At 43.1% G+C, this 26,515-nt stretch overlaps 1 protein-coding gene across 3 annotated transcripts in view; it reads right to left on the reverse strand.

The window, feature by feature from the left end:
- Positions 1-26,515, reverse strand: part of stab1 (stabilin 1) — a 63,872-nt gene that overhangs the window by 3,043 nt on the left and 34,314 nt on the right. For 2 of the 3 annotated variants that reach the window (XM_032549327.1, XM_032549328.1), the window contains 35 exons: positions 25,978-26,079; positions 25,798-25,902; positions 24,804-24,938; positions 23,885-24,013; positions 23,754-23,807; positions 22,976-23,089; positions 22,503-22,698; positions 21,042-21,137; positions 20,925-20,970; positions 19,568-19,647; positions 19,379-19,504; positions 18,401-18,474; positions 18,246-18,317; positions 17,645-17,764; positions 17,526-17,573; positions 16,383-16,457; positions 16,124-16,270; positions 15,503-15,637; positions 15,364-15,423; positions 15,070-15,246; positions 14,040-14,129; positions 13,655-13,801; positions 11,656-11,712; positions 11,427-11,583; positions 11,213-11,362; positions 9,842-9,955; positions 8,997-9,104; positions 7,278-7,410; positions 7,149-7,209; positions 6,145-6,289; positions 5,266-5,399; positions 4,666-4,831; positions 3,475-3,581; positions 1,981-2,100; positions 1,218-1,352 (listed from right to left, as the gene is read on the reverse strand). In XM_032549327.1, the coding sequence (XP_032405218.1) occupies positions 1,218-1,352; positions 1,981-2,100; positions 3,475-3,581; positions 4,666-4,831; positions 5,266-5,399; positions 6,145-6,289; positions 7,149-7,209; positions 7,278-7,410; positions 8,997-9,104; positions 9,842-9,955; positions 11,213-11,362; positions 11,427-11,583; positions 11,656-11,712; positions 13,655-13,801; positions 14,040-14,129; positions 15,070-15,246; positions 15,364-15,423; positions 15,503-15,637; positions 16,124-16,270; positions 16,383-16,457; positions 17,526-17,573; positions 17,645-17,764; positions 18,246-18,317; positions 18,401-18,474; positions 19,379-19,504; positions 19,568-19,647; positions 20,925-20,970; positions 21,042-21,137; positions 22,503-22,698; positions 22,976-23,089; positions 23,754-23,807; positions 23,885-24,013; positions 24,804-24,938; positions 25,798-25,902; positions 25,978-26,079 (3,915 nt within the window). Of the gene's footprint in view, positions 1-1,217; positions 1,353-1,980; positions 2,101-3,474; positions 3,582-4,665; positions 4,832-5,265; positions 5,400-6,144; positions 6,290-7,148; positions 7,210-7,277; positions 7,411-8,624; positions 8,797-8,996; positions 9,105-9,841; positions 9,956-11,212; positions 11,363-11,426; positions 11,584-11,655; positions 11,713-13,654; positions 13,802-14,039; positions 14,130-15,069; positions 15,247-15,363; positions 15,424-15,502; positions 15,638-16,123; positions 16,271-16,382; positions 16,458-17,525; positions 17,574-17,644; positions 17,765-18,245; positions 18,318-18,400; positions 18,475-19,378; positions 19,505-19,567; positions 19,648-20,924; positions 20,971-21,041; positions 21,138-22,502; positions 22,699-22,975; positions 23,090-23,753; positions 23,808-23,884; positions 24,014-24,803; positions 24,939-25,797; positions 25,903-25,977; positions 26,080-26,515 lie in introns of those variants that run through there. The other variant, XM_032549329.1, reaches the window with a different exon arrangement.

The raw sequence follows: 26,515 nt of genomic DNA on the forward strand, positions 1-26,515 counted from the left end.
GACAAGTGGAGCAGCTGAGGAATGATCCGGTGAAGCTTTTTAAAAATGGTTCTGTTTAGTGATTTCTCATGTTTCAGACGACCCAGAAGGACGATTAGACATTTTCAATGATTCTACGGTTCTGGTTAATAACAGATGGTTCTGGTCTGCAGCCATAATGCAAAATAATTAAAGTAGAGCTGGAAAAAGCAACAGAGTTTCTGTCTGAACCCGGATCCGACCTGGTTCCAGAGAAACTGCAGGTTTCTCTGTTATATCAGAACATTGTTTTCAGGCAAATAGTGCCATTTTATAACATAATCAAGTAACTATGTCACCATCAGTTGTTTCAAAAATACTATATGTGTATATATTTTGTAATTGAACATCTTGAAATTGGGCCTCTGTCTCTTTAAAAACTCCTGCTCTTTTGAAACTTTTGACCCTTTAACAAAGTTTTTACCAGCGTTGCTCAGAGTAGCAGCTCCTATAATGAGATCAGCAGTTCCTCCAGGTGTTTGCTAATTGCTGCTAGCTAGTCTGAAGGACCTGAGTGGGGGAGGAGCTTCACCTCAAAGGCGGGGCTAGATCCACCCAGGTGTTTTGCACAGCTGAGTGGTTGCCATGGAGATCAAAGGATTTCTCAAACATGCATGAAAGAATCAAAGCAACACTTTAGGTTTGTTCTAACATGATCTAAAGCTAAAAATAAGTCCATTTTACATGATGCTGGCCCTTTAAAGGAAAACCCTGCTGAAGGTCAAACTCTTCTTCACCCCGTCATGAAGCAGCTCTCAGATTTTAAAAACCATTTTCTAACTGTTTTACTCTCCACCACTTCCTGTTGTAATAAGCTGAGCCTGAATCTGTTTCTGACTGCAGTCCGGCTGGAGAGCCTGAAGAAACGCAGGTTTCTCTGTTTTCTCCAGCCGGAGTCTAGATCTGCTTCCCCATCGACTCCAGGGTCTCTGACGTCGACCAGCAGCTCAACCTTCACTCTCTTTCCTCCCTGTTCTTCCTCATTAGCTGCAGTATCACTTCCTGAGTCCCTGCCGTCTGATTGGTTGAATTCAGGATTGCTTTTACTGTTCCTTTGGCTTCTCTCTGCTGATTGGTCACAAATATTCAGGTGAAAATCTGCTTCCTGTGAGTGAAATGTTCCTCATCAATCAGGAATAAAGTCGTTCCGACCAGGTTTGGGTTCGTTTTGTGCGCCGGTTGCTGCTGTGCGTCCTCACCTCATTGTTGCCATAGGTAACGGTCAGGTTGAACCCGAGCCGCGATGCGATGCGTTCCTGGTGCTTCAGATCCTTAAATGGTCGTCTGCTGTGATTGGCTGAGGTGTGATATTCCAGATCTCTCCCAGAAAGAGACTTAAAAGACCAAACAGAACAAAAAGTGGCTCAGTTTCATTGAACACGCTGGTTCTGAACGGGTCCAATGGGCCACGGTGTAAAGGCTAGGGCCTGGTTAACCAGGCATCCTGATGCGGTACTTTGGGTCGAGCTTCTGCCATATTTCCGCAATAGTCTTTACAGGACAATAAAGAAAACTGTGCTAAAAACAAGAACTGTGAGAAAAAAATGATGAAATTTAAAGAAAATAAATTCAGATTTTAAAGCAGAAAACAGGTTTTCAGTCCTCATTTAAAGAAACTCTGAGTTTTTAAGGTTTTCAGGGAGTTTTGTTTCAGAGCTGAGGAGCAGAGAAACAAAATGCTGGAGAACCGAGCAAGAAGTTAATTTCATTCAGCACCTATACTGGCCCAAACCAGACTGGGAACCATCAGCAGACTGGGAACCATCAGCAGACTGGGAACCATCAGCAGACTGGTTCCCAGCCAACTTTTTGGGGAAAGTCGCCAATTTTACATTACAGCTTGTTTTAATGACAAAGGAGTGAATCTGTTGCTAAGCTGTCTCTTAATGATTGCTCAGAATCTATTCACTAGGGTTGAACATTAATTTAGAAGACGCCGTAAGAGCAGGTGTTGCAGCTCACCTGGTTCTGAGTGAATCCAGAGTTATGGGGAACAAACAGCGTGACGTCAGACTTCCTGTGAGCCAAAATTTCGAGGAGCTGCCGGCCCTCAGAGGACGAGCCGCCGTAGTCCAACAGCAGCTACGAGAAAACCGTTTACTCAGAAACCAGTCACACAAACTTTCTGTCTCCTCAAACAACAACCTCAGGCTCTGCAAGCAGTTAGCATTAGCAAGATAAATATTTAGCATGCTAACCAATATCACTTAAACAGTAAGCTAGCAGGATAAACATTTAGCTCGCTACCTACATGTTTAGCTTTTGATCTAAATACTTAGTGGCCTGTAAATATTTAGCTTGTAAGCTAAAGCTAAATATTTAGCTAATATTGCTAATTCAATATTTAGTAAAAACTAACATTTATAAATAAATGAATAACAGTGGAAATATGACTTAGAAAAATGAACCCCCATTTATTCCTCTGATAAAAAACGCAAATTAATGCTACTGACATGTTGCAACGTGACGTCACGCTCACAAGATCCCCAACAAGCTGCAGGCTGATGATGACTAGATGGTTTCAGCTGTCAAGTTATTAACATAACACGCTGAATATTAAAGGTACGCCTGATGTATAAAAGAAAAAGGGACGCTGTGCTTTGCTGCTAATTGTCAACATTCTGAAAAATAGATAACAAAGTCAAGAAAAAGATTAATTAAGAAACAAGTGAGGAAAAGTAGGTTAGTTATGCTAGCTTGACTATGAGAACATGGAGATATGAAGCTGTGGAATTTTGTGTGTTTCAGGTCAGTTAAAAAATAAAAGGTGACCCACACACCGACTGACAGATCCTCAGTAGAGCAGATCTTTTAATGAGCTAATCAATCACTGCTGTGGTCAGACGATCGTTTATTAATAATCACAAAATAAACATCAAGCCTGAAAACAGAAAATTGTAATGGACTGAATGTTCTGTTCTTGGTGTGGGAAATGTGTGAGTGTTTTTGGTGTTTAATCCTGATAGTGGAACTGTTGTCAGTCAGTTGCTATAGTAACGAGTCTGTGCGTAGCGTAGCTGACATACAGAGCAAGAAAAATGAGGAATGTGAGCGGTTTTGAGTTATTCTTCAACGGTTTTTCAGCATTATTTTCCCGTTGCTGTGGTGTGCTGCACTAAATTAATAATACATCTACATCTCCAGGTTTCATCTTATTAAGGGAACTGTTCCACCGCGGCGGCGCGGCTACGGATGGCTAGTGGAAAAATTGTCTTTGTGCCCTCCAGCGTTGTGCATATGTGAGAAATTTCCGGATGTGAACAGTAACATGCAACATCTATAAAAGTTTGATTGTGTAACTCATAAAAATCCCCCACAAACTCCTTCTTTAATCAGGATTTTAAAGTTACTTCAAACAGCAAAGAAATGTTTTAATCGTGCTGAGTCAGACTGGACTGAGTTTGGTGGATCTTAGTGTTCGACCTGCGGCCGTAGCCTGGCAGGCAGCAGACTCACCCGGTAGAAGATGGAGAAGTTGCTGGTTGCTGCCAGGACGCTGGTCAGGACCCCGTTGCAGAAGTCCCCGTCTCCAACGTAGCCGTCAGGACACGAGCAGGACACCTCTGCATGGAGACATGGACACCGCCATCAGGAGCTGCACTTCACAGCTGGAAGCTGCAGCTGCGTTTCCATTAACAAAATGTTCAGAAAACTTTGACTATATTCTGCTGAAGTCCAAAAAACACAATTTCACATTTGAGGTGTTTTCAATAAATAAGAAATCTAATTAAATTCACGTGAATAAGTTTGTTCAAGTCATTAAAAATCATGATGTACACAGTTATGAGATAATACTCATAATAAAGACATGGTGCTCATTATCTATCAGCCAATCAGAGGAGAGATCAACGTTGGAGCAACAAGCCGCTACAAGCGGCTACATATGCAGCGTTTTGGGGAAAGTTGGCAATTTTACATTACAGCGATGGATTCAACATGTCCGAATGACGTTTTATGAGCTGTGTGATGCTGTGAGAGCTCTGGAGGAGCCAGCTGCACGCTGTCTGAAAAAAACAAACAAAAACAAAACACAAAGAAGACCACTTCCTGTTGTCTTGTTTGTGGCTTTCGCCAGTAGTAACATCCAGCTGCTGATCACATGACTTGTGTGATGAGAAAAAAGTGTTTTCATGAGGAGTGCAGCGATTGCAGTTTACTGGCCAATCTCTGATTACCGATCTTTAAAAAATCAGACCTCCTGATTCTGGCCGATGCCAACTGTTCTTGTCTGAAATGTTGCTAAATATAGCAGGAAAGTCACTGAGTTGGCAGAAATGGGGCGACTTTTGGTAACTGCAAACTTGCAGACATGACCAGATGGGCCATCAGTCAAACCCAGGAGAGCGGAAGAGGACAGCGGCGGATTTTTAGACCTTTACTGATAAGATCAGCTTCACTGATCTCCCAAAATGAAGGAAATCAGTACACTGTTAGTTTTCATTGCAGTTCTGCAAAATGCATCTGATTCAATTCAGCTGAAGAGCCACCTCATCCCAGCGCTTAGACTCTTTATCACAAGTCTTTTTGAAATTTCTGTTTCCATTAAGCAAATGAATTTTTGTAATTCCAATTTGTGCAGTAATATGGTTAATGGAAATGTTGTTCATTTCTGAGCAGAAACTGCAGGTAGTTTGTCTGCCGCAGTACCTCTGAGCCGGTAGCAGTAGGCGTCGTACTCGCTGCTCTGGTCCACCGGGTCTCTGTACATCACCAGGCCCACGTGGTTGTCGCCACATTTGTCAGACGGAAAGCGAGTCGGGTAGCCCACCCTGCCTCCTGCCATCCAGCCGGCGACACACAGATGCATCCCGAGCTGCAGAGACCCGACAGGAACGTTACGCCAAGAGGAAATCAGAAACCCAACGGCTGCTTCAGCTCACAGCACTTTCTTTACCTGTAGTAATCGATTATTCTGATGATTTTTTTTTTACCCCTCCAGGGGGTCTTTTGTGGGCTCTAGTGTCCCTTATATGACAGCAGGCTGACAGGAAACGGGGAAGGAGAGGGGGGAAGACATGCGGCAAATGTCGTCGGGTCCGGGAGTCGAACCCGCGACGGCCGCGTCGAGGACTCAGGGCCTCCAAATACGGGTCGCGCTAACCGCTACACCACCACGGCATGCCCGATTATTCTGATGATTAATTGGATAAAACTGGCTTCCTTCCTAAGATCACTTTCCTCCATGAACTCTGGAGAAACTCCCGGTCCCAGTAGGAAGTCAGAAGCTTTCGGTTCGGGTTTGTTTACCTGCTGAGCGTCCCCCAGCTGCTGAAACGTGGCCAGCGTGGCGTCCTCAGCCTGGCAGGCGGCGTCCGCCTGGCTGAAGTTCATCTTGTACTTCCCCTCTGGGGAGCGCAGGTGGAAGACTCCGGCTGTGTTGGCTGAGGAACAACCGAAGGTTAAATTCACCCTGAGAGCAGATAAACTGGAAAACGGCCTCTAACAAGCTCCAGGCTTAACGAGCTCAGCAATCAATCTACTGTCACTATGGTTACAGGGATGCTGTGAAGGCCAGCCGCTGTGGATTCAGTGGTTACCATGGAGACATCGATGGCTACTGCTTTAATACTGCTGCTGGTGGCTCACAACTTTCAATAAGTTGCTATGGAAACTTGTAATAAAAAAAATACTACAGCTGTGTCACCATGGTAACAGCTTTTGCCAAAATGTGCAGTGGCTTCCTTAGAATGAGTACTACTTATTTATCGCCATGGCAACATCAGCGGTTTAGTGTTTCAACACTAAGCAGCTTTCAGGAATGTTCGGGAACTGTCGGCGCCCTCTATAGATCGGTTATAGAAGCTGCATCAGACAGCTAAGCTAGCTGAGTGGCGGGACAGATGAGCTAAAGCTGCTGTTAGCTAGCGCTACTGTTCAATCAATCATTCAATCAAATTTTATTTTTTTAGCACATTTCAGCTGCAAGGCATTTCAAAGTGCTTTACATCATAACAAACACAAAAAGACAAAGTCATGCAACATAGAATCAACATTTAAAACATTACATTACTGTTGTTAGCTGAACGGTGGGACAGATGTGCTGCAGCTGCTTTAGCTGTAAGGAAACATCGTTCGCCGGCTGGGAACCATCAAACACAAACCAAAGACAGGAAACTGATGCGTTACCATGGTAATGAAGGTCCTTGCAAGTGGCCACTGGGTCGCAGCCTCCGTTCTCCTCCAGGCAGCGGTCAACTGGGGGCATCACCTTCTCCAGGCACTGGACTCCATTACCCACATACCCTGGCAGGCACTCACACTGGCGCTCGTTCTGAGGGATGAAATCACAATGGAGACGAGATCTGGCCCTTATTTAGTGAACTGACATCTTCTCCACGAGCGCAGGACGCGTCTTTAGACCAGAGATGCACCGATCCACTTATTTCAGTTTCAATACCAATATATGAGGTTTAGTATCGGCAGATCTGATACAGAGAAACTGCTGAATTAACTTCAAACGTTTCTGTTTTTAAAACACAGACATAAATGTACTGAATTACACATTTATTTTGTCAGTCTGCACCAGAACAGCACATTTAGTCCACCAATAGCTTCACAAGCTGGTCAAATATGTAAAAATAACTTTAATTTGTTCAGTCAGTGCAATTAGAAGAATAACAGCCAATGTAAAATAAATAATAAAGAAACTAACAGGTTGACTTTTTTGGTTACCTTCCTAAATTAATGACTATTGGCAAAAAAAAAAAAATCACTTTTGGCAAAAAATCATCTAGGCTATTATTTCATGAAAGTGATGATATGTAAAAAATAAAAAACTGCTAAAAAATCTTCTTTCAAATGGTTCAGAAAGTGCAATTAGAAATTGTAAATACACAGTAAAAAAATAAATAATAAAGCATGATGTCACTTAGAGCACAAAGTGTAGAAATAGAGTGAATAGATCTGCCATAATGACTGATACCAGACCTAGATTTTTTCCAGTCTCGTGATCGATACAGATGTTGATATCGGATCGGTGCGTCTCCAGATTAGACTGGGCTGTTTGAGAAACAAGGAGCTTTCGGATCAGCTGGGCGAGTTTTCAGGTTTTATCTCAACTATTCTTTCATTAGAAAATAATGTACAAAATGTTTAAGCCGTTTTCTGCCGAAGACTCGAAGAAAACTCACCGGTCCGGTGAACTTGCAGGAAGCGAAGTCACTGCAGCCGCCGTTCTGCTGCTCAACACATCTGGAGACAGAAACAGCAGCTGGAGGAAACGTCACGGCGGGAGCTAACGGTGGGAATCTGGGGCTCACCTGTTGATTGGCTGGCAGGAGGAGCCGTCTCCTTGGTAACCGCTGCGGCAGGTGCAGTTTACGATGAGCCCCGTCTGGTTGCAGTCTGCGTTGACGTCACAGCCGCCGTTGTATTCGGAGCAGAGGTCGGGAGCTGCAGCGGCACGGAGGAAACCGTCACCTGATTGGCTCTCTGCCGGGAGTTAAGTTTTATTTCCTTGTGACTGTCCAGTTAGTTTTAATTAGTTTTTAAAATGCTTCTTCTGTTTTTTATTAGTTAAATATTGTTTAGTTTTGATTAGTTATAGCAGCAGTTTTAGTTTTTTCATACTTTAGTTAATTTTTCGGTGCAGAATTCAAAAAGGTCAAAGTATTGTATTTTGATTATATATCGGTAATGTGATGTGATCTTTCCTGTTTGATCCTGTTTTCTCTCCTTGCCGTTGTTTTTTATCTTTAAACAGTTGTGCAGCACCGTGCTGAACTGCTGCTGCTCAGCTGTTTCCAGGTACTCAACAGGTTGTTGCCAGGTAACCAAAGAATGAATGAGTTGCTAAGTAACCAAAGAATGAATGAGTGAGTTAATTCCACCAACTTTACTTAGCTAACATGAGAGGTTGAGTGGCTAAAGTCTTTTTTCTGCCTACATCTCCCAGAATGCTGTTCGGTTCTGGATTGGAGTTCAGTGAATATTCTGTATATTGATTGTTCTATCAGCTGTATTATCTGTTTATATCGCTCCTCTATTAATTTATACGAGCACCAAGAAGTAGCTTGCATAATGAGCTCAGGTGATACGCAGATTCAACAGGTGTTTGCTAATTGCTGCAGGCTAGTCTGGAGGATTTGAGTGGGGGAGTTGGTGGAGGAAGGCTGCTCTGTGGGTGGAAACTCAGTAACTTGGAAACCGCAGCTCAGAGGTGGCGCTGCGGACCCTCCAGGCGTTTTTTACAGCTGAATGGTTGCCATGGTGATTAAAGGATTTCTCAAACATGCATGGAAGAATCAAGGCAACATTCCAGGTATGTTTTTGATGAGGCATTAACCATATAATTAGATTTTGCTCAACACTGCCTCTTTAATAATGTGCTCAGCCGATTCAGTCGCTAAAGCATGCGGCGATAGTGGAAAGGAACTGGAAGAAATCTCCAGCAGAACCAGAACCAACCATTTCCCTCCAACAGATGTCTGCTTTTGTTATTTGTGGATGCTAAAGAATGCCTGGGTGCAGCTTGTTTCAAATTAGATTGGCACTCTGTATTGGCTTTGTCTGTTGCCATGGTTACTGCTGGTTTTCAACCAGCATAGATCACAGCACACACACACTCACTGATGAAGAACCTTTCTTTGTGACATACAATATAATTAATGAACGGTAGAGCGTTTCTTACATTCTCCTAGACTTTAAACACAACATCGACCTCTAACTGCCACGTTATTTACCTACAGCCATCATGGCTGACTCAGTCATCTCTGAGATGTCTGGACAGGAAGCAGGTGGTCGATTAGTGACGGCGAGAAGAGGAAGCTGATCAACAAGCTGAAGTAAACAGGAAGCCAGGGAGAGAACACTGAACTAAATTTAAATGCAGGCTAGAAACAAACTAAAATGACTAACAAAACATGACTTCAGTTGTTTCATGTCACTGTGAAGAATGAGGTTCTGTTCCTGCAGACGAGGCGGGTCATTATCAGAACCTGAGGCGGGTCAGGCCGGTACCCAGAACACATGTTACTCACGTTGAACCGGACTGCAGTCCGTCCCATTGCCCTCAAACCCGGGTTCACACTCACACCGGTCTCCATACAGGCAGCGGGCCCGGGCGTGGCACCGCGAACACGGCCCGCCTGCAGACAGCCGCTCATCAGCTCAACTTCCTCAACACATACATTAAAAATATGCATTCATTTATGACTTAATATTAATTCATGCATTTTAGATCACAGCCCTTTAAATAAAGCTGATTTGGTGAAGTTCTGCCTCTTTCTCTTGTCCCCATTTCTTCTCCAGTTAAATGACTGCAGAACATTTCAGCAGCTTACAGCACAGAAACAACACATAAATATAAACTTTATATTATAATCAATATTTAACACAGGACTGGAAGAGATTTAAAATACCCAAAATAAACAAATAAAACAACAAATAAAATGAATTATGAAGTCTTTGTAAACAAAATTATCCTTCAAAAAGAGTTTAGTTGAGGCCAAATCACCAGACTAAGACTTTTATCATCCAGTTTTAGGTAGGAAGAGAGAAAAGAGAAAAACAATAGATCATGCAAATGAAAATGATTGAGTTTGTTTTAATTTATCGTACGTGATTTATTGCTTATTGTGACAGGCCTGCACACAGAGACCAGTTACGAAACAATAGTAAACATTACGCTTCATTTTTCACCACTTTCATTCAGGTTAAATCTGCAGCTGGACATTGGAAACTTTCTCCCAAACTTTAGACAAAATGAGTCTGACGTCAGGCAGCCTGAGGGTAGCTGATGATGTTTCCCAGACAAAACAACCAGAAAAACATCTAGAAAGTAACGAATCCAGGCTCTGGATCGTCTCTGGGAACGACGGCTCACCTTTAGGATCAGAGAGCGCGTACTGGCAGCGATCTCCTGCCCAGTTCAGAGGGCATATACACCCACCGCTGCCGGCCACGCCGTCCATGCAGCGCCCGTTGATGCACCTGCAGGCTGGGAAACACACACACACTGATCACACTGATCCAACACACACACACACACACACACACACACACACACACACACACACACACACACACCTGCAGGCTGCAGGAAAACAGGGCTGCAGCCAGAAAGCATGCAGTAGATCTACAGAACTAGAGTCTATAGTTCTACAGCAATGCATTCTGGGAACAAAATAAACATCATGGCTGGAGAACAATTCTGGTTTTGGGTTTGTTGTTACACAAGAATATTCTGGAAGAATATGACAAACTTTTTTTATCAAAATAAACAGAAAACTACTTTAACAAACAAGACTGTTTTATTTGAAATGGAAAAATGTGACATTAATAACTTTTTTTTTTTTTTTTTTACCCCTCCAGGGGGTCTTTTTGTGGGCTCTAGTGTCCCTTATGTGACAGCAGGCTGACAGGAAACGGGGAAGGAGAGGGGGGAAGACATGCGGCAAATGTTGTCGGGTCCGGGAGTCGAACCCGCGACGGCCGCATCGAGGACTCAAGGCCTCCAAATACGGGTCGCGCTACGCCCTACGCCACCACGGCACGCCCAACATTAATAACTTTTATTAACTTTTTTATTTATGGTAAACATAATCCAGATTTTCTAATCTGCAGTTAAATTTAGTACTCAAGTTTAAACGCCATTTAAATTAAAGTTCAGTTTATTTATACAGCACCAATTCACAATAAATGTCTTTATAAAAAAGCAAAAGAACACTGATCATTTCAATTCAATCAATTAGGGTCATCCTAACTGATCCTAATCTTAAAACAGTATGATCAATTAATGTCTCAAAGTAGATTTAAAAAATCCCATCTAAGGAAACCCATTAGACTGAATCTGCCCTTAAAGATTTCAACCCAGAATAATTTAATAACCATGTTCTACAACGCTGCTAATGTGGCATTCATGTTTAGATCTTGTTCTCTATTGTTTGTGATTTATTTAAGAGAGGAAGCTCCACCGCCTTCAAAATAAGAGCATAAATATAAACCTCTAATTGCCTGAAGAAATCCTAACAGTCGATAACCAAAACTTTAACACAAATGTTGAACTTTGTTGAGCTGAAAGTTTACAAAACAAAAGTGAATTTAGAGGAAGCTAAGTGTGCTAAGCAATTAGCGCTGCCATTAGCGCATTAACAGAATGTGGGAGTTACCATAGAAACCGATGACTCCCCATGTGTTTCCTTTACATTGAGGTGCAGATCTTTGGTTTGGAGCCTTTTGCTTGTTTCTGGCGTACCTGTGCAGTTGTCACCGTAGTAACCAGATTGACAACGTTCACAGGCCTTTCCTGTGAATCCTGGTTGGCATTTGCAGGTTCCTGAACCTGAAATGCCGTCGTTGCAGTCTCCATGGCCACCGCACGGGTTTTCAACTCCACCTGCACACACTAAAATGCAAATATTTTAAAATGTTCCTGGGGAAATTACACCTGCGGATGGGGTCTTCCTTACCCTGACAGTCTCTGCCATAGTGGTTCTTGCAGCACTTCTGGACCCAGGAAGGAAACAGGCAAACTCTCTTGCAGCCCCTGCTGTAACTATCGTCCAGGTCGTAAATAATCCGGCTGTGATACCTGGAGAGATACTGAAAACACTGCGACCTCTCCCCCTGTAGGAGCACAACGAGAGAGTCTGTGTAGAGTTCAAGCAATGATGCGTGAGCTGAAAAGTTGGTTCTCACCGTGTCTACATGACTGATGGAGCAGGGCGGGGGGAACAAACAGCTCCCACAGCGGCCCTGAAACATGTAAAACTAAAGATTATTGGCATCCAGAGTCGGACCGGCCGTCAGGAGAACCGGGCATTATCCCGGTGGGCCGACGGTCCCGATGCTTCTTGTGTTGAAGCTTAGCATTCACACTGTTGATATCCTCCATTTATTCAATTTGCTTCCAAACATTTTTTTAACTTCATCACCGTCTGCTCTGCTCTTTATGGCTATATCTTTAGGTATTAATATCTTCTTTAATTTATGAAATAATAAGCTTTTGATGATCATTTTTGGCCCATTGAAAGGAATGGAAAATCCAAAAAAATCAGCAAAAACTGCTTTCTTTCCCCAGCAAACCACCTTCACATGCTTTCAGCCAGAAACATTCAAAGTTTCAGCAGATCACAAGGCATTATGCCATCTTCAGATGATTTTTCATATCTGCTATGTTTTTTCAGAAACACTTTATTTGACATGACACTGTCATGAAGATGAAGGAGTTTTCATGAATGTTGTCATTAAGTGACTTTTGGTAAATAATGGGACTTTTAATGACTATTTTAATGGACTTTTAATACAAGTTTTAATGAAAATTTGAATTTAAATTACACTTCATGCCAACGGTCGTAAACATTAATGAAGACTCCTTCATCTTCATCACAGGTCATGTCAGTCTTATGCACCCCGTCAAATATTACAATTATATTAATATTAAATATTAAAATTTAAATCAAAATGTAAGTTTTATGCAATTTTTTCCGGTTTTAATTGTTTAAAGATGTTGTCGGTTCTTGTGGCAGCTGTCAGACAGGAAAGCGGTGAGAGAGGGGGAAGACGTGTCAAAGGTCATTGGGCCAGGATGACCTTTGACACAGGTTTATATTTTGATCCAGTGGTTGAATTCTTCATCTTCTAGAGTGTGCACTCTAGCATTTGAGGTATTCCTCATACTTTCTCAATTTTGCTCTTCCTACAGATATTACACACCAAAACGGTTTCTCATTTATCCATCTTAAGCAATGAAAAGTCAAAATAGAGGAATATATTGTGCCAACAAAGAAACATCAGAGCAGGACAGTTTTACTCTGACATTTTTGTAAAGTCATATCTTTAAAACAATACAACATAAAAACATGAACTTTGTGCCAATTCATCTTCAGACCTTCCTGACACTTGCTATTTAAGATTTTTTTCACACCTGGTAGCGCTTTGCCATGAATTTGATCTGCCAAATCGGTTGTCAATGTTTATACCAGTTTTGCTCTGAGCAGTAGTTCCTATAATGAGCTCAGCAGCTCCACCAGGTGTTTGCTAATTGCTGCTGGCTAGTCTGAAGGAGCTGAATGGGGGAGGAGCTGTGCCTCAAAGGTGGGGCTAGGTCCACCCAGGTGTTTTACAGCTGCATGGTTGCCATGGAGATTAAATGATTTCTTAAACATGCATAGAAGAATCAAAGCAACACTCCAGGAATGATTTTGATGAGAGAATAATAACAATATTCCATCATTATGAAACGCTAAAAAAGTTCATTTTACATAATACTGCCCCTTGAATAAAAAATTAAGTAAATTACGTTTTTGGAAGTATTTAATGTGTCCCCTCTCACTGATTCTCGTTAACTTATTACAAGGCTTACAGTATGTGGTTTTGTGGAGTTGTACAGTTGGCATTCACATTAAAAGAAACAAAAAAATGGAGGTTATCACTCTTGGTGTCTGGTCCAGAGAGCCAGGAGTGATTTTATTTTGCCCCAGTCCACAGCCGTTTCCAGCCATGTTGGCTCAACTCACAGCTGAATCAGAATCAAACTGCTTCAATTATTTGGTGGGTTTTTATTTGAATAAGTGCTGAGTCTTGTGGTGAGGTCGTAAATCCTCTGACCTTAGAACCTCAGCAGAGTCTGAATTATGTTATTTAATTGTCAGACTTTTTGTTCTGATTTAGCCGGTTTGGTGTCAGCAGTACTAACGTAGGAGGTTTTGTTCTGTATGCTGTTGCAGAACGCTCCCAGGCCCGGCGGCTCCAGCAGCTGGTCGATCCCGAACCCCACACCCTCTTTGAAGCTCAGGTGGCGCTGCACCAGCCTGGCCGCGTTCTCGTTGATAATCACGGCCCCCTGAACACACACACACACCCACCCCCACACACACACAACACATCCTCATTACAGCTGCAACAGAACCATGCAGAACACCATCGGCCCAGCTCGTTCTGCAGATCATCTCAGGTCTAAAAACAGATCACAGGAACACGGCTGCAGCAGTCGTCCGCTGACTGTTGCTGCAGCAACAAGAGCGCAGCTGCTGCAGCAGTCAGCGGACTGCATCATCTAAGCGTTGCTGTGTGTGTCTCACCGCCAGCGACTTGTCGCAGCTGCACTTGATGGTCGATCCGTGCATGGTCCGGTACGGCCTGCTGTCAGCAGACTGGCCAACACTCCACAACTACACACACACACACACACACACACTTAATATATACAACCTGAAATGAAAATATTAGTCTCTTAACTAACGAGAAAGGCGGTGCTGTTTTATAAATGTGACTGGCCAAGACAAAGCCATGAACAAGTCGACTCGGAGCTTTGAGTCTCTTACAGATTGTGAAAGTATGGATTCTAATTTTCCAATAAAATCAAATGCATGGAAATAAAAAAATTATAGTTTTAGTTGTGTGCATTAATAATATTTTAAGATTATTGTAAATTAGAAGCATAGTAAAAGAAAAAGATTTGAGTTGCTTTGCACCATTAAATACAACAATTATTTATCTATTTCTAACAATTGTTTTTATTCACTAATTAAATCGTTTTAAATTAAATAAATTAACAACAGCTGTTGATACGTGAGGAGAGAATTATAAGCAAAGTAAATGGTAAAAACAAAACAGCTCTTACTTCGCCCCGCCGCCTTTCAGCTCATGTCACGCAAATAAACGCTCGTTTACATGCAGTACTTTGCAGACCACTAGGGGGCGCTCATGGACCACCAGAGGAACCACAGTCAGACATATTTTCTCTGGTTTGATGCAGCTAAGACATTCATGCATGCCATGATTTCTCACTCTGTGAAATACAAACATATTTTGGAGCGCTTTTGCCTTGATGCCATCTTGGATATTTTCTAAAGCAAAACACGGAGCGTGTGAAAAACGTCGTCACGCAAATACGTCACACGTTACGGGAACCAATGAGCGGAATCGTTAAACACAGCTTAACGATAGCAGTAGTTGAACGACTGAGAAGCGGTTTTCGATTCTCATCCCTGTTCATCAGTGTTTATCCTAATCAACCACTTCCACTTCTTCTGCCATGGAGGGAGAACTGTTTGACCTCTGACCCCATTTCTCTGTGTATTACCAAAGCCTTGACCCTGAAGCCTTTACCTTGGTGGCGCGGACGATGTGAGCCTTGACGGTGGCGGCCAGCTGGTCCTGGTGGTCCGGATTGGAGAGCCAGCGCTGCCTGGCCGCCGGCAGCGCGTCGAGCGCCTGATCGCTGGGCCAGAAGACGGTGAAGGGCTGATGGATGGTCAGCTGCAGCACCGGCAGCAGCCCTGCATCCTAAACACACCAAACACAGTCAGCTTCCTGGTTCAGCACAGGGTTATAAAAGCTCAGGTGCAGGTGAAACTCTACTGCTGTCCATCATGATGGAGAGGACGATGTGAACCGGTTTACCTCAACGAGTTTGTAAAAGCGTCCGTAGCCATAAAATGCAGCTGCGGTGCTGAAGTTCATCTGAACACAGAAACAGATTCCTTACTGTCTGTCTGTCCAGACTAACTAGTTCATTTCACTTTTAAAAAGTTCACCAAACCATTTTGGAATCAATCGGTGGCTGGTCCTCCAGTCTGTAGGGCGTCAGCATCCGGTCGATGTAGTGGATGACTCCGTTAGACGTGGTGTAGTCGCTCTTCACGATCACTGACTGGTTGTTGATCCACACCGAGCCCTGGAGACGTTCAAAGGAATCATTACAGACGTTCAAAGGAATCATTACAGACGTTCAAAGGAATCATTACAGACGTTCAAAGGAATCATTACAGACATTCAGAGGAATCATTGAGGAGTCTGGAGCCTGGTCCCCACAAGGGGAAACTATGTTTTGGGGTCAGAGGTCAGATTTGGACTAATGTGTGAATTGAGTTTTGGTTATGGTTAGGATAAGGGTTTGGGTAAAGGTTATAATATGTGCCACAATAGCCACATGCAGGCATATGTGTGTGTGTTTATGTGTGGGGGTGTGTGTGCGTGTAGGGGTGTGAGTGTGTGAGGGTGTGTGTGCGTGTAGGGGTGTGAGTGTGTGAGGGTGTGTGTGCGTGTAGGTGTATGTGTGTGTGTGTGTGTGTGTGTGAGTGTGTGAGGGTGTGTGTGCGTGTAGGTGTATGTGTGTGTGTGTGTGTGTGTGTGAGTGTGTGGGGGGGTGTGAGTGTTTTACCTCCTTCAGGCTGAACTCCAGAGTGTATCCTGACAAGGAGACGGCCCTCGTGGTGGTTTTGAGGTCACTTAAGGTCAGAATCTCACAGGAAACAACGTGGTAACGGGTCAGGTCAGGCAGGCGGCCCGCCATCTTCCACTCGATGATCTGTTGACACACAAACCCAGACCGGTGACTGGCGCCGCCGCCAGACTGCTGAGGTTTCCACGCAGCTGAAAATGAGTCAGAAGCTAAAGAAGTTGCGTTTTTTTGCTCTCACTTTGGATTCATTGTTGGTTTCCTTTACAGGTACGAAGACGGTGAAGGGTCCGCCATAGAGACTGATGTCCGACAGCTGTGGAGATAATACAGACGTCACTAAGCCAGCCGACAACTCTCAGTTAGAAAAACACTGAAAAACTTTGTCAGGCCATCTGGTTGGGTTTGAAGAAACAGGAAGCACACTGTAAACATTGGCACCGGTGTAGTCCAATCCTGCTGCTGCTAGTTCAGACTCTCAGTGACTCTGAACTAGGCCTGCCAATAAATCAAATAATTACATAATAAATTAAAACAAGCTCAATAATTTCTATTTGCGTAATTTAACATTTTTCTCTTTCTCTTTCTACCAAAAACTGGATGATAAAAGTTTTCAGTCTGGTGTTTGGTCTCGACTAGATCTTTTTTTTAAGGACAATTTAATTTACGGAGACTTTATAATTGATTTATTTGTTGTTTCTGTTGTTTTCTTTATGTATTTGGATATTTAAAATGTTGTCCAGTTCAAGTATTAAATGTTCATTTTAATTTATAGTTTATTAATCTTTGAGAATGTGTTGATGGATTAGTATGGCATTATGTTATTTGAAAATGATGTCAATATCGTAATAACTTCTGGGACAATTTATTGTCCAGCAACTGCTGAATCATCAGCAGTCGGTCTTAATAAGACACAATGAACCGTTTTTAAACAGGCGAATTGTTGGGCAGCTCAGTTCTGCTGCGCTTGTGTTGACATGCCCTCTGTCTGCCACAGAGCTACAGGTCAAAGGTCAGAGGCCAAAAGTCTTTGTGCTAACCTCTAAAAGACCTCAGTTAGAAACAAACATCTGCAGAGAGATTTAGTGTTTATACAAACATAAATTGCTTGTTTGTGAAAACAGATGTTTCTGGAAAACGAAACTTTTCTTCTGGCTTCCAGAGGGAATCTGAAGAAAACTCAGCCTGCTTGTTTTCTGTCTCCTAATCCACAAGGTTCAAGAAAGTAAAACAGGATAACAGGTAAAAAACACACAACAAACAAAAAAAAAACCCATTATAGAATAATAAAAAATAAAATTCATGCAATTCAGGAGTTGACAATAAAAGAGAAAGATTTTTAAAATCGGACTGATGAGCGTTAAGGTGTTACAGTCTCACTCACCCTCAGCATTCTGCGAAGGAACTGGTTGTTTATGTCCCGGTCCAGTTCCTGTGAGACAAACGCAGCTTCGTGTGAGTGTGGGGGTCGGAGGTCAGCAGGTCAGAGGTCATGTGACTCACAATGCGCGTGATTCCTCTGCAGGTAAAGCCATCGCCGATGTCTCCTCTTTGACAGGTGCAGTTCCTCTGGCCCAGGCCCAGGTATTCGCAGCGAGCGTATTTACTGCAGCCGCCGTTATCCTGCAGCACGGATCAAACAGTTCCACACTGGAAATATCACTGGAAATATCACTGGAAACACTGGAAATATCATTTGTTGTTTTGTAATTATGTTATTTAAATGAGTTGTTTTCATTTTGATCTTCATAGTACCAAAAGTTCTCATAAATCTATATTTTGGTTCATCTGATGATGTAGTTTTTAAATATTACGTGATCAGTTATTCGAGTTTTTACCAAATATGTTTCAACTCTTGAGTAATTTCTTGGACGGCTTCTTTTACTTTTACTTGAGTAAAAATATCTTAAAGTAGTGCTACTCTTACTGGAGTATATTTTTTGGCTACTCTCCCCAGATATGGAAAAAACTGGACCGAATCACCGCTGACGCCGAGAAGCTTTCATGTTTAGGAATGAATGACATCTCTAAAGGACTGATTAATCAGCAGTTTGTTTTTCAGGAAATGAAGGCCTCAGCAGAAGTAAATGTGTGACAGACGTACAGTTCTGCAGGGGTTGACCGGGTAGCAGAACCTCCCTGACCCCTGGAAGCCAGTCTGACACTGGCAGGCGGTCTGGTGAAGACATCAGACAGGAGCTCTGAGCAGCAACGCCGTGCAGATGAAGGGTTTTCTCACAGCAGGAGGGATTTACTTACAGTGTTCGGCCCGGTTCTGATGCACTCTGCTGCTTTGTGGCAGCCTCCGTTGTTGACCAGACAGCCGTCAATTTCTGCAAACACAGGAAGCGAGTTCAGCATCTTCAGGCGACGCAGGAGAGTTACAGGAAACTTCTGAGTGGTTGTGTTTAATCCGGACTCTGCAGGAATAACTGCAGATATTCCAGGACTCTCATATGTACATCAACATGTTCCCTCTGTCAATAAGGCCAGAATCAGGAGTTTCATATGAATTCTCATATTTTCTGTCAAAGTTAACATATTGAAAATGATGTTAAATTCAAATGGCATGTGATTTCTATTTCTCTTTGTTAATTTGTGTTATGTTTAACTTTTTTATTCTGGCTTGCTATCAATTTTATAATGTTATGATGTTTTAAGTCAATAATCTGGCAATGGAACAAGAACATTTTCGTCAATATTAAGGTATTATATAAGCAAGCTCATATTTTCTGCTGAAAAATTATTTGTAAGTTAGTTTTGTCTTATTTCAAGTGAACTAAGATTTGCAGGCTGAGTGTATCTTTACTGTGTGAATATTGATAATTCTTCATGTTTCCCATTTGTTCAAAGCTGTTGCATCAGCAGTGAATAACTGCATGTAAAGTTATGCTTTGCTAAGTTTTTTTGGTCTACAACAGTAAAATAATTACCTGAATCAGGGGGTTTAAAAAAATAATACAAAAAACTTAGATTAGTCTCACAGGAAACATCTGAAACAGGGATGGTCCAAAATGTACATAGGCCTGTCTGTTAATTATGCATTTAAAAACATACTTGGTAAGATTTAGTGTTTTTGCAGTGCAGCCTCTTTAGAAGCAAAACAGACCAAAAACAAATAAAACAGTTTTAGAGCTAAAACTCAGGGCTAAAGACATGAATTAACCAGCTTTCTCGTCGATTCTTCTCTCTTAGCAACACTAAACTTTCCTCCAGTGGAGCGTTGGTCAAACCCACCCAGACAGACGACGCCGTCTCCGGTGTAACCCTTGCTGCAGGCGCAGGTCCTCTCCCCAGCAGAGACCTTCGTACACTCGGCGAACTCTGAGCATCCACCATTTGACCTGCTGCACACGTCCAGCTCTGGGAGGCAGAGGAGGGCAGGTCGGGACCAGGCTATTTACTGGAAGCAAACAGCGTCTTTACCTTGGCAGAACGTCCCGTTCCCCTCATAACCGGCGACACAAACACAGGCAGCAGCCGAGCCCTGCGGTCCCGTTACACAGCTGCAGCGCAAGACAAACGGGTCAGAAAAACGTCTGAAAATCCCGTTCAAACATTCACAGCAAGAACACAACATCTCACCAAGTAGCTTCGGTCCAGATCGTTTTAGTGAAATAATCTGCCACGGATTTTCATCAATATTAAGAAATTATTTACTGAAAACAAGTCCATATTTCTTGCTGAAAAGTTATTTGTAAGTTATATCAAGTGTATTAAGATATTTGCACTAGAAAGGAGTAGACCGGGCGTGCTGTGGTGCCACGTTTGGAGGCTTTGAGTCCTCGACGCGGCCGTCGCGGGTTCGATTCCCGGACCTGGCGATATTTCCCGCCTGTCTTCCCCCTTTCCTGTCAACCTATTTTCATATAAGGGACACTAGAGCCACAAAAAACCGCTGGAGTGGAGAGCAAAAAAAGAAAGGAGTAGACCAAACATACCTGGTAAGATTTTGTGTTTTTGTTTTGAAGATATTAATGAAAGTTTAGAGGTCAAAAGGTCAACAACTCCCCTCCAAACCCCCCAATTTAACCCAAATCTAACTAAATTGATGTCAAACGGTTGTGCGGTAAAAATGTTCATTTGTGCCGCTATCATTTTAAAACGTTTCCAGAGGTCATCAGAGGTCAACCACTCCCCGCTCACATCGACTCAGAGCTTCGTTTGTGCAACAAAAGGTTTTGCTTGTAAGGTCATTAATGATGACCTCAGATGACCTTTGGAAGCCTTTTTACTAACATAGTTACAATGACAGCTGCACAAATGTTTGACACAAACGTTAGATTTGAAGAAAGTGCAGGTCCAACTTCTGTCGGGTCATTTGGTTTCCATTCAGTTTAATTCAGTTCAGCATGGAGAGAACAGCATGTCGTATTTCTGCTGAAAGCTGCTGGGTTCTGGTTGGTTCTGGGTGGGTTCTGGTTGGGAGTTTTCTCTGCTTGGTTCTGGTTGGGTTCTGGGTGGGAGTTTTCTCTGCTTGGTTCTGGTTAGGTTCTGGATGTGTTCTGAATGGGTTCTGGATGGGTTCTGAATGGGTTCTGGTTGAGTTCTGGTTGGGTTCTGGGTGGGAGTTTTCTCTGCTTGGTTCTGGTTAGGTTCTGGGTGGGTTCTGGATGTGTTCTGAATGGGTTCTGGTTGAGTTCTGGTTGGGTTCTGGTTAGGTTCTGGTTGGGAGTTTTCTCTGCTTGGTTCTGCTTGGTTCTGGTGTCACCTCGTAACGCCTGCATTATTACATCTCCTTGTTAAATCAGCAGCTGGTGAAGACAGACATGCAGAAACTTACTTGGCATTCTCATCGCAGACGCCGCCGCAGGCGTCATCTCTGATCTCTGAGGAGCATTTAGACACAGGTCAAAGGTCAACATGGAGCACAATCACAGATCCGTGTTGTTGGACGTACCTGCAGAGCAGGTAGCTCCTTTCCAGCCTTTGTAGCAAAGACACCTGCCGCTTCCTGCCAGACCGTCGTCACACTTCCCGTGGTCACATGAGCACTCTGCAGCGAACAGAACCAGCAGAACCAGCAGAACCCTGCTTTCATCTCAGCTTCATTTAAGCAGCCAAGCAGAACCGAGTCCCATCTGTTCGCAGCAGGGATGGGTTCTGCTGGGATCAGCTGTCTGAATGATTATTTCACATGTGCCAAACTCGAGGCCTGGGGGCCAAATCCGGCCCACTATGGCTCTTTATGTGGCCCAAATGAAATGGGTTGGCCCCTTCTGATCCCCAAGATCTTTCGAAACTTCACTCTGTGTCCAGAACCTTAAGATCTATTAATCAGTTACTATTTACTTCAGAGTAAAGGAGATCGGCCTTCGCTGCTGCTCCTATTCTCTGGGATAATCTCCCTCTCCAGATTATCTCGGCCCACAGTCTGGCTCATTTTAAATCACTTCTTAAAACTTATTTTTATTCGTCGGCATTTAATTGAGGCCTGATATTGTATCTTTTCTGTTGTAATGTTTTATTTTTATTTACTCTGCTTATTTTTTTCTCTTTTTTGATAGATTTATTCTACTGTGTTATTGTTTTGTACATAACTTCAGTGCAGTTTAAACCTGTTTTTAAAAGTGATAAATAAATAAATTTGACATTGACAAATTACATCAATCTGTCCCTCCAGTTTTTTGAGTCCTTGATCACAGAAATTCTCACAAAATCAACATATTGCAGAATCTTTTCATGCTAGTGCACTGTTGTGAGTTTTTTTTACTTTTTCTGGTGAAATTGATAAAAAACAAAAAAATGGATTTAAGTGATACTAACTCCCACCTGCAGGTGGCAGTATTTCTTACTTTTACACTACTGATAGCTCAGCTTTAACTGATGTGAAGTTATATTATGTAATCAATGTAGCAGGTAACAAAAAGTCACATTTAATGGCATAGTTAAGCAGAAATATCACAAAATTTCTTGCACATATTTCTAAATTAGAGCCACAAAATCAGTGATTTTAATTGCAAGAAAAATCACAAAAATAATAAAAAAATCTTGAGACACTGATGTTAAATCAAAAGCAGACATAGTTATTAATATTTTAAGTTTCTTAATGGGTTTTACATTCTTCCACCACTGGCCCTTTAAGAGCCCAGATGTTGTGACCCAAAATGAAAATGAGTTTGACACAAATGAATTATTTACATAAACTCCTCTGTTCAGCTCCAGCTCTGACGACACTCAGTCTGGGAAATCCTGTTTTTATTGTTCCTCATAAATCAACCCTCTGATGCCGAACAGCCTCACAAACTGGGTATACTGGTAAACTGGGCCAGTCTCTCAGGGTGTCGCCCCCTGGTGGTGGCAGAAAGAAGCGCCTGTGTCATTCTGTCAGTGTGTGTGTGGGGGTGTGTGTGTCTCTCACTGGAGGTGCAGTTTACTCCGTAGCGGCCCGGTTCGCAGTCCTCACAGGCGGTGCCATGGAAACCCTCGTAGCAGCGGCACTCCCCGTTGCCGTGGTTACCGTCCTGGCACTGGCCGTGATTGGAGCAGGGGCTGCCGTCGTCTCCGGGGCATTTGAAGCACTCGTGGCCGTAGAAACCGGGGCAGCAGGCGTGATTCTGCGGGGCGGGGAGAGGAGACCGTTTCCTAGGTTACAAACAGTTAAAGTTGTTTTCTGAGATTTTTGTTTTCATAGCATGAGGTCGTTTTCCGTTCTGCTCTCTGTTCTCATTCAGGCCTGAAAAACTAAACATCTTTCAGAACAACAGGAAGTGGGTTGATTATAAAGGAGCTGTAAACAGGATTCCAGATTACTGATAATCTGGACCAGGCGCTGGAGTTCCCGGTCGGTTAGCTGTGAGCAGAACCGAGCCGGGCTCCGCTACCGGCGCTGACCGAGGAGGTTCGAAGGCATTTCATGGTGCAGCCCGGCACCGACTTCCTCCGCTGTCCGACCCGCTTCCGGTAGAAACAGTTGGGCTTCATGTTGGCAGGAAACCGATCCCGGATCTGGGGCAGAAACGGAGACAGCAGATTATCTGAGTCAGGCCCATCAGAACCAAGGTTACTACAGTTAACTAAAACTAACAAAATAACAAATACTGAAATTCAGAAAACATTTTTATTAACTGAAATGAATAAAAATGGTAATTAACAGGTAAAAACTGAAATAAAACATACTGAAATTATAGAAAAATGTTAGTTTTTTGTGTTCATTTACCTATTTTTTAGCCTTTTGAACTGATGTGAAATCAATTTATTTTCCCCACCCAAGCAGTTTTCATCAGCTATCGGCAAATTACGACACTCTGTCACAAAATGGTGGCAGCAAAAGTTGGGAGAAAACTCCAGAATCTGTTTGTTGATCAATAATTGAATATTTTTTTGAACATGGTGTCTTCTGTTGTGTAACGATGTCAATATAATCACAATACCCTGACGGTTTTGAATTCTGCACCTAAAAATTAACCAAAGTATGAAAAACTAAAACTATTATAACTAATAAACACTAAACTAAAACTAAACAATATTGAACTAATACTAACTAATAAAAACTAACAAACACACAGTTAAAAACTAATTGAATTAGATAAACAAAAAGTCACAATGAAATAAAACTAAACTATGAAGGACGTCCTGCTACTGGTTCAGGCTGAATGAACCGGTTTCTTACTGGGCTGTAGTTGAACATGCATCGAGGAGGTTCATCGCAGTCTGAGCAGCGGCCCTGCAGACAGATTGGGATTAGATTAGGGCTTCTACCCAGCAGCGTGAGGGAAAGCGCTCCGCCTCCTGCATGCGTACCCTGACCAGCAGGGAGATCGGCTGGCTGCATCTGTTGCGCCGAACCCGCAGGACCTGCGGCAGGACCAAGATGACGCCGTACTGCGTCTCCACGACGCTGCCGTTCAGAGGAACGTCGTTCACGGCCGTCTGCAGGACGAAGAGGAGGAGGAAGAGCGGAACAGCCTTGAAACAAAAAGCTGAAAACTTCTGAGGATTTTTATGTAACAAAGCAACTAAAGTCGTTCAGGATTCAGCCTTTTCAGCCTTCCACCATTGATACCAGCTGGGCCCTGCAGGGTCATGGGTGGGTGGCAGGTCTCCAGAGGTCATGAGGTCAGGACAGGTCTCCAGTCTGGAGGTTTCTCACCTCACCTCAGGATTTACCTGACAGTGGAGTTTCAGGCAGCAGGGCACCGACTGCAGTTTTCTGGCCGATCCACCGACCTTTAAACCACCTGACCTGCTGACTCCGATTTGGTCAGTACAGATTGTTTTATCTGAAATGTTGCTAAATATAGCAAGAAAGGCGGCGAGTTGGTAACAGTGAGGTGACTACTGTTAACTTTAAAGGTGCAGCCATGACCTGGTGGGCGGGGCTAACAGTCAAACCTCTCACTGCAGGGCAGAAGAGGACAGAAGCTGATACTTGGAGCTTTGCTGAGAAGGATACGATCGGTGGATAAGATCGGTTTCACATTTAAGGATCAGCCGACCACCAATCTCTAAAATCAAAGAAATCAGGGCCGATTTATCGGCGCACTCCTAGTTTCTGGACTGGGAGGAAGCTGGAGAGAATCCTCCCATCCACATGGAGAACAAGCCCTGTGCATGGAGAGACTAACCGGGGTCTAATCAAAGCAGAGGAAGACCTGGATCCACCAGCAGCCTGAAACAACCCAGTCAAGCCCGACCCCCGACCCAGTGAAGGTTCCGGTACCTGGTTGGTGTTGGTCAGGTGGAACTGGACCTGGTGGTCCGAGCCCAGCAGCGTGTTCTTCAGCAGGCCGTCGTGCAGATGGTCGGGCAACAGCAGCTCCTTGGGAATCACGTGGTACTGCAGCACGTCCCAGTCCTGGACAGCAGACATGACGAGTCGATGCTGATAACCTGATCCTCCAGCATCAGGTTTGATTTATGATGTAATGAGGGTCGTTAGTAAAGTTACACTATCGTCTAGCTCTCATGTGACGTCACACTTCCGGGAACTTTGTCGCCGACAGCCATCTTGGTAGGCATCCATAGCTAACTCTCATGACGGTTGGTAAGGAGTTGCTATGACAACCATAAACAACCCACAAGCTTATGACTAGCTCTCACCTCATTCTTATCTAACTTATGGTAAATGGTTTATACTTGTGTAGCGCTTTATGAAGTACTTATAAGCACTTTATGACTATTGAGTCTTAAATCTCTTCTTTTTCTGTATACTCGAAGCCGTGGTTCATCATTGCACTTGCCAACCAAGATGGCGGCTCAGTGGCACAGATCACTTCCGCTTCCACTTCCGGTTGTGGGAACTATTAACAACAATAATAACTCTGGATATTTAGCCTGAGAGAAAAACATGGAGGTTCATTTTCAGTCGTATTTCCACCATCTTATTCATTTATTAGTTAGCTAGCAAGCTAAATATTTAATTAGCATTTAGTTTGAAACTGACGTTTATAAACGAATGAATAACATGTTAAAATAACTGAAAAATGACCCTGTTGTGACAGCTGTGCTAATCTGTGACTGTGTAACTTAGAAACAGCGCCTCATAGAGGTTTGAACAGGAACTGTTCAATTTATCAATTTATTTTCATTTTAGGCTTATCATTTAAATGACTGTTTATTATTATTTTAATGTTGTAAACCAGGATTTCAGCATCCCACTGTTATATTCTAAATGATAAGAATGATTGGAGTGTTCTGGACCCAACTGGACCCACCAGAACCGATGAGTTTGTCCCGCTGAGGTGGTTGGTGACGGCCTCGTCCGTCGGCAGCAGCAGAGTGAATTCCTCATCGGCGAGACGATCCGTCAAGTTGTAGATCTGTGAGGAGGCGAGACCGTCAGTACCGGGGGGAGATCAGGGTCCAAACATTAGAGCGCCGGGACCAGTTCTGACCAGAGCGGCCCGTCTGAAGAGAGAGAAGCTGGAGGACGAGTTGAGGAATGCCATGAGGGTGGGCGGTTCGGGGGGGAGGCCTGAACGGGCCGGGAGCAGAACCTGATCATGGACGACAACATGAAGTCAGTTGACAGATTTCACTGTGAAACTGAACCAGATTAACTCACCAAGAGTTTGGTCTACACTTCCTGTAGAGGTTATTAAAGTTAACAAAACTAACAAAATAACATTTTTGTAAACTGAAATAAGTAAAAATAAGTCAGTGGGAAAAAAAGTATAATTACCTGGAACCTTATTATGCGTTTATAAAACTAAAACATACTGAATTTATAGAGTTTTGGTTTATTAATCTATTTTTTTTTACCCTTTTGTACGGATGTGAAATTAATTTTTTTTCCCCAAACAAGCAGTCTACATCAGCTGTCTGCAACTTGTGGTACTCCATACTCTTCCTGGCGGCTACGCTACGCTAGGCTACGCTACGCTAGGCTACGCTAGTCTGCAAAATGGCAGCAGAAAAGTTGGGAGAAAACTC

The sequence above is a fragment of the Xiphophorus hellerii genome, chromosome 20 (genome assembly GCF_003331165.1).
Source record: "Xiphophorus hellerii strain 12219 chromosome 20, Xiphophorus_hellerii-4.1, whole genome shotgun sequence".
Lineage (NCBI taxonomy): Eukaryota > Metazoa > Chordata > Actinopteri > Cyprinodontiformes > Poeciliidae > Xiphophorus > Xiphophorus hellerii.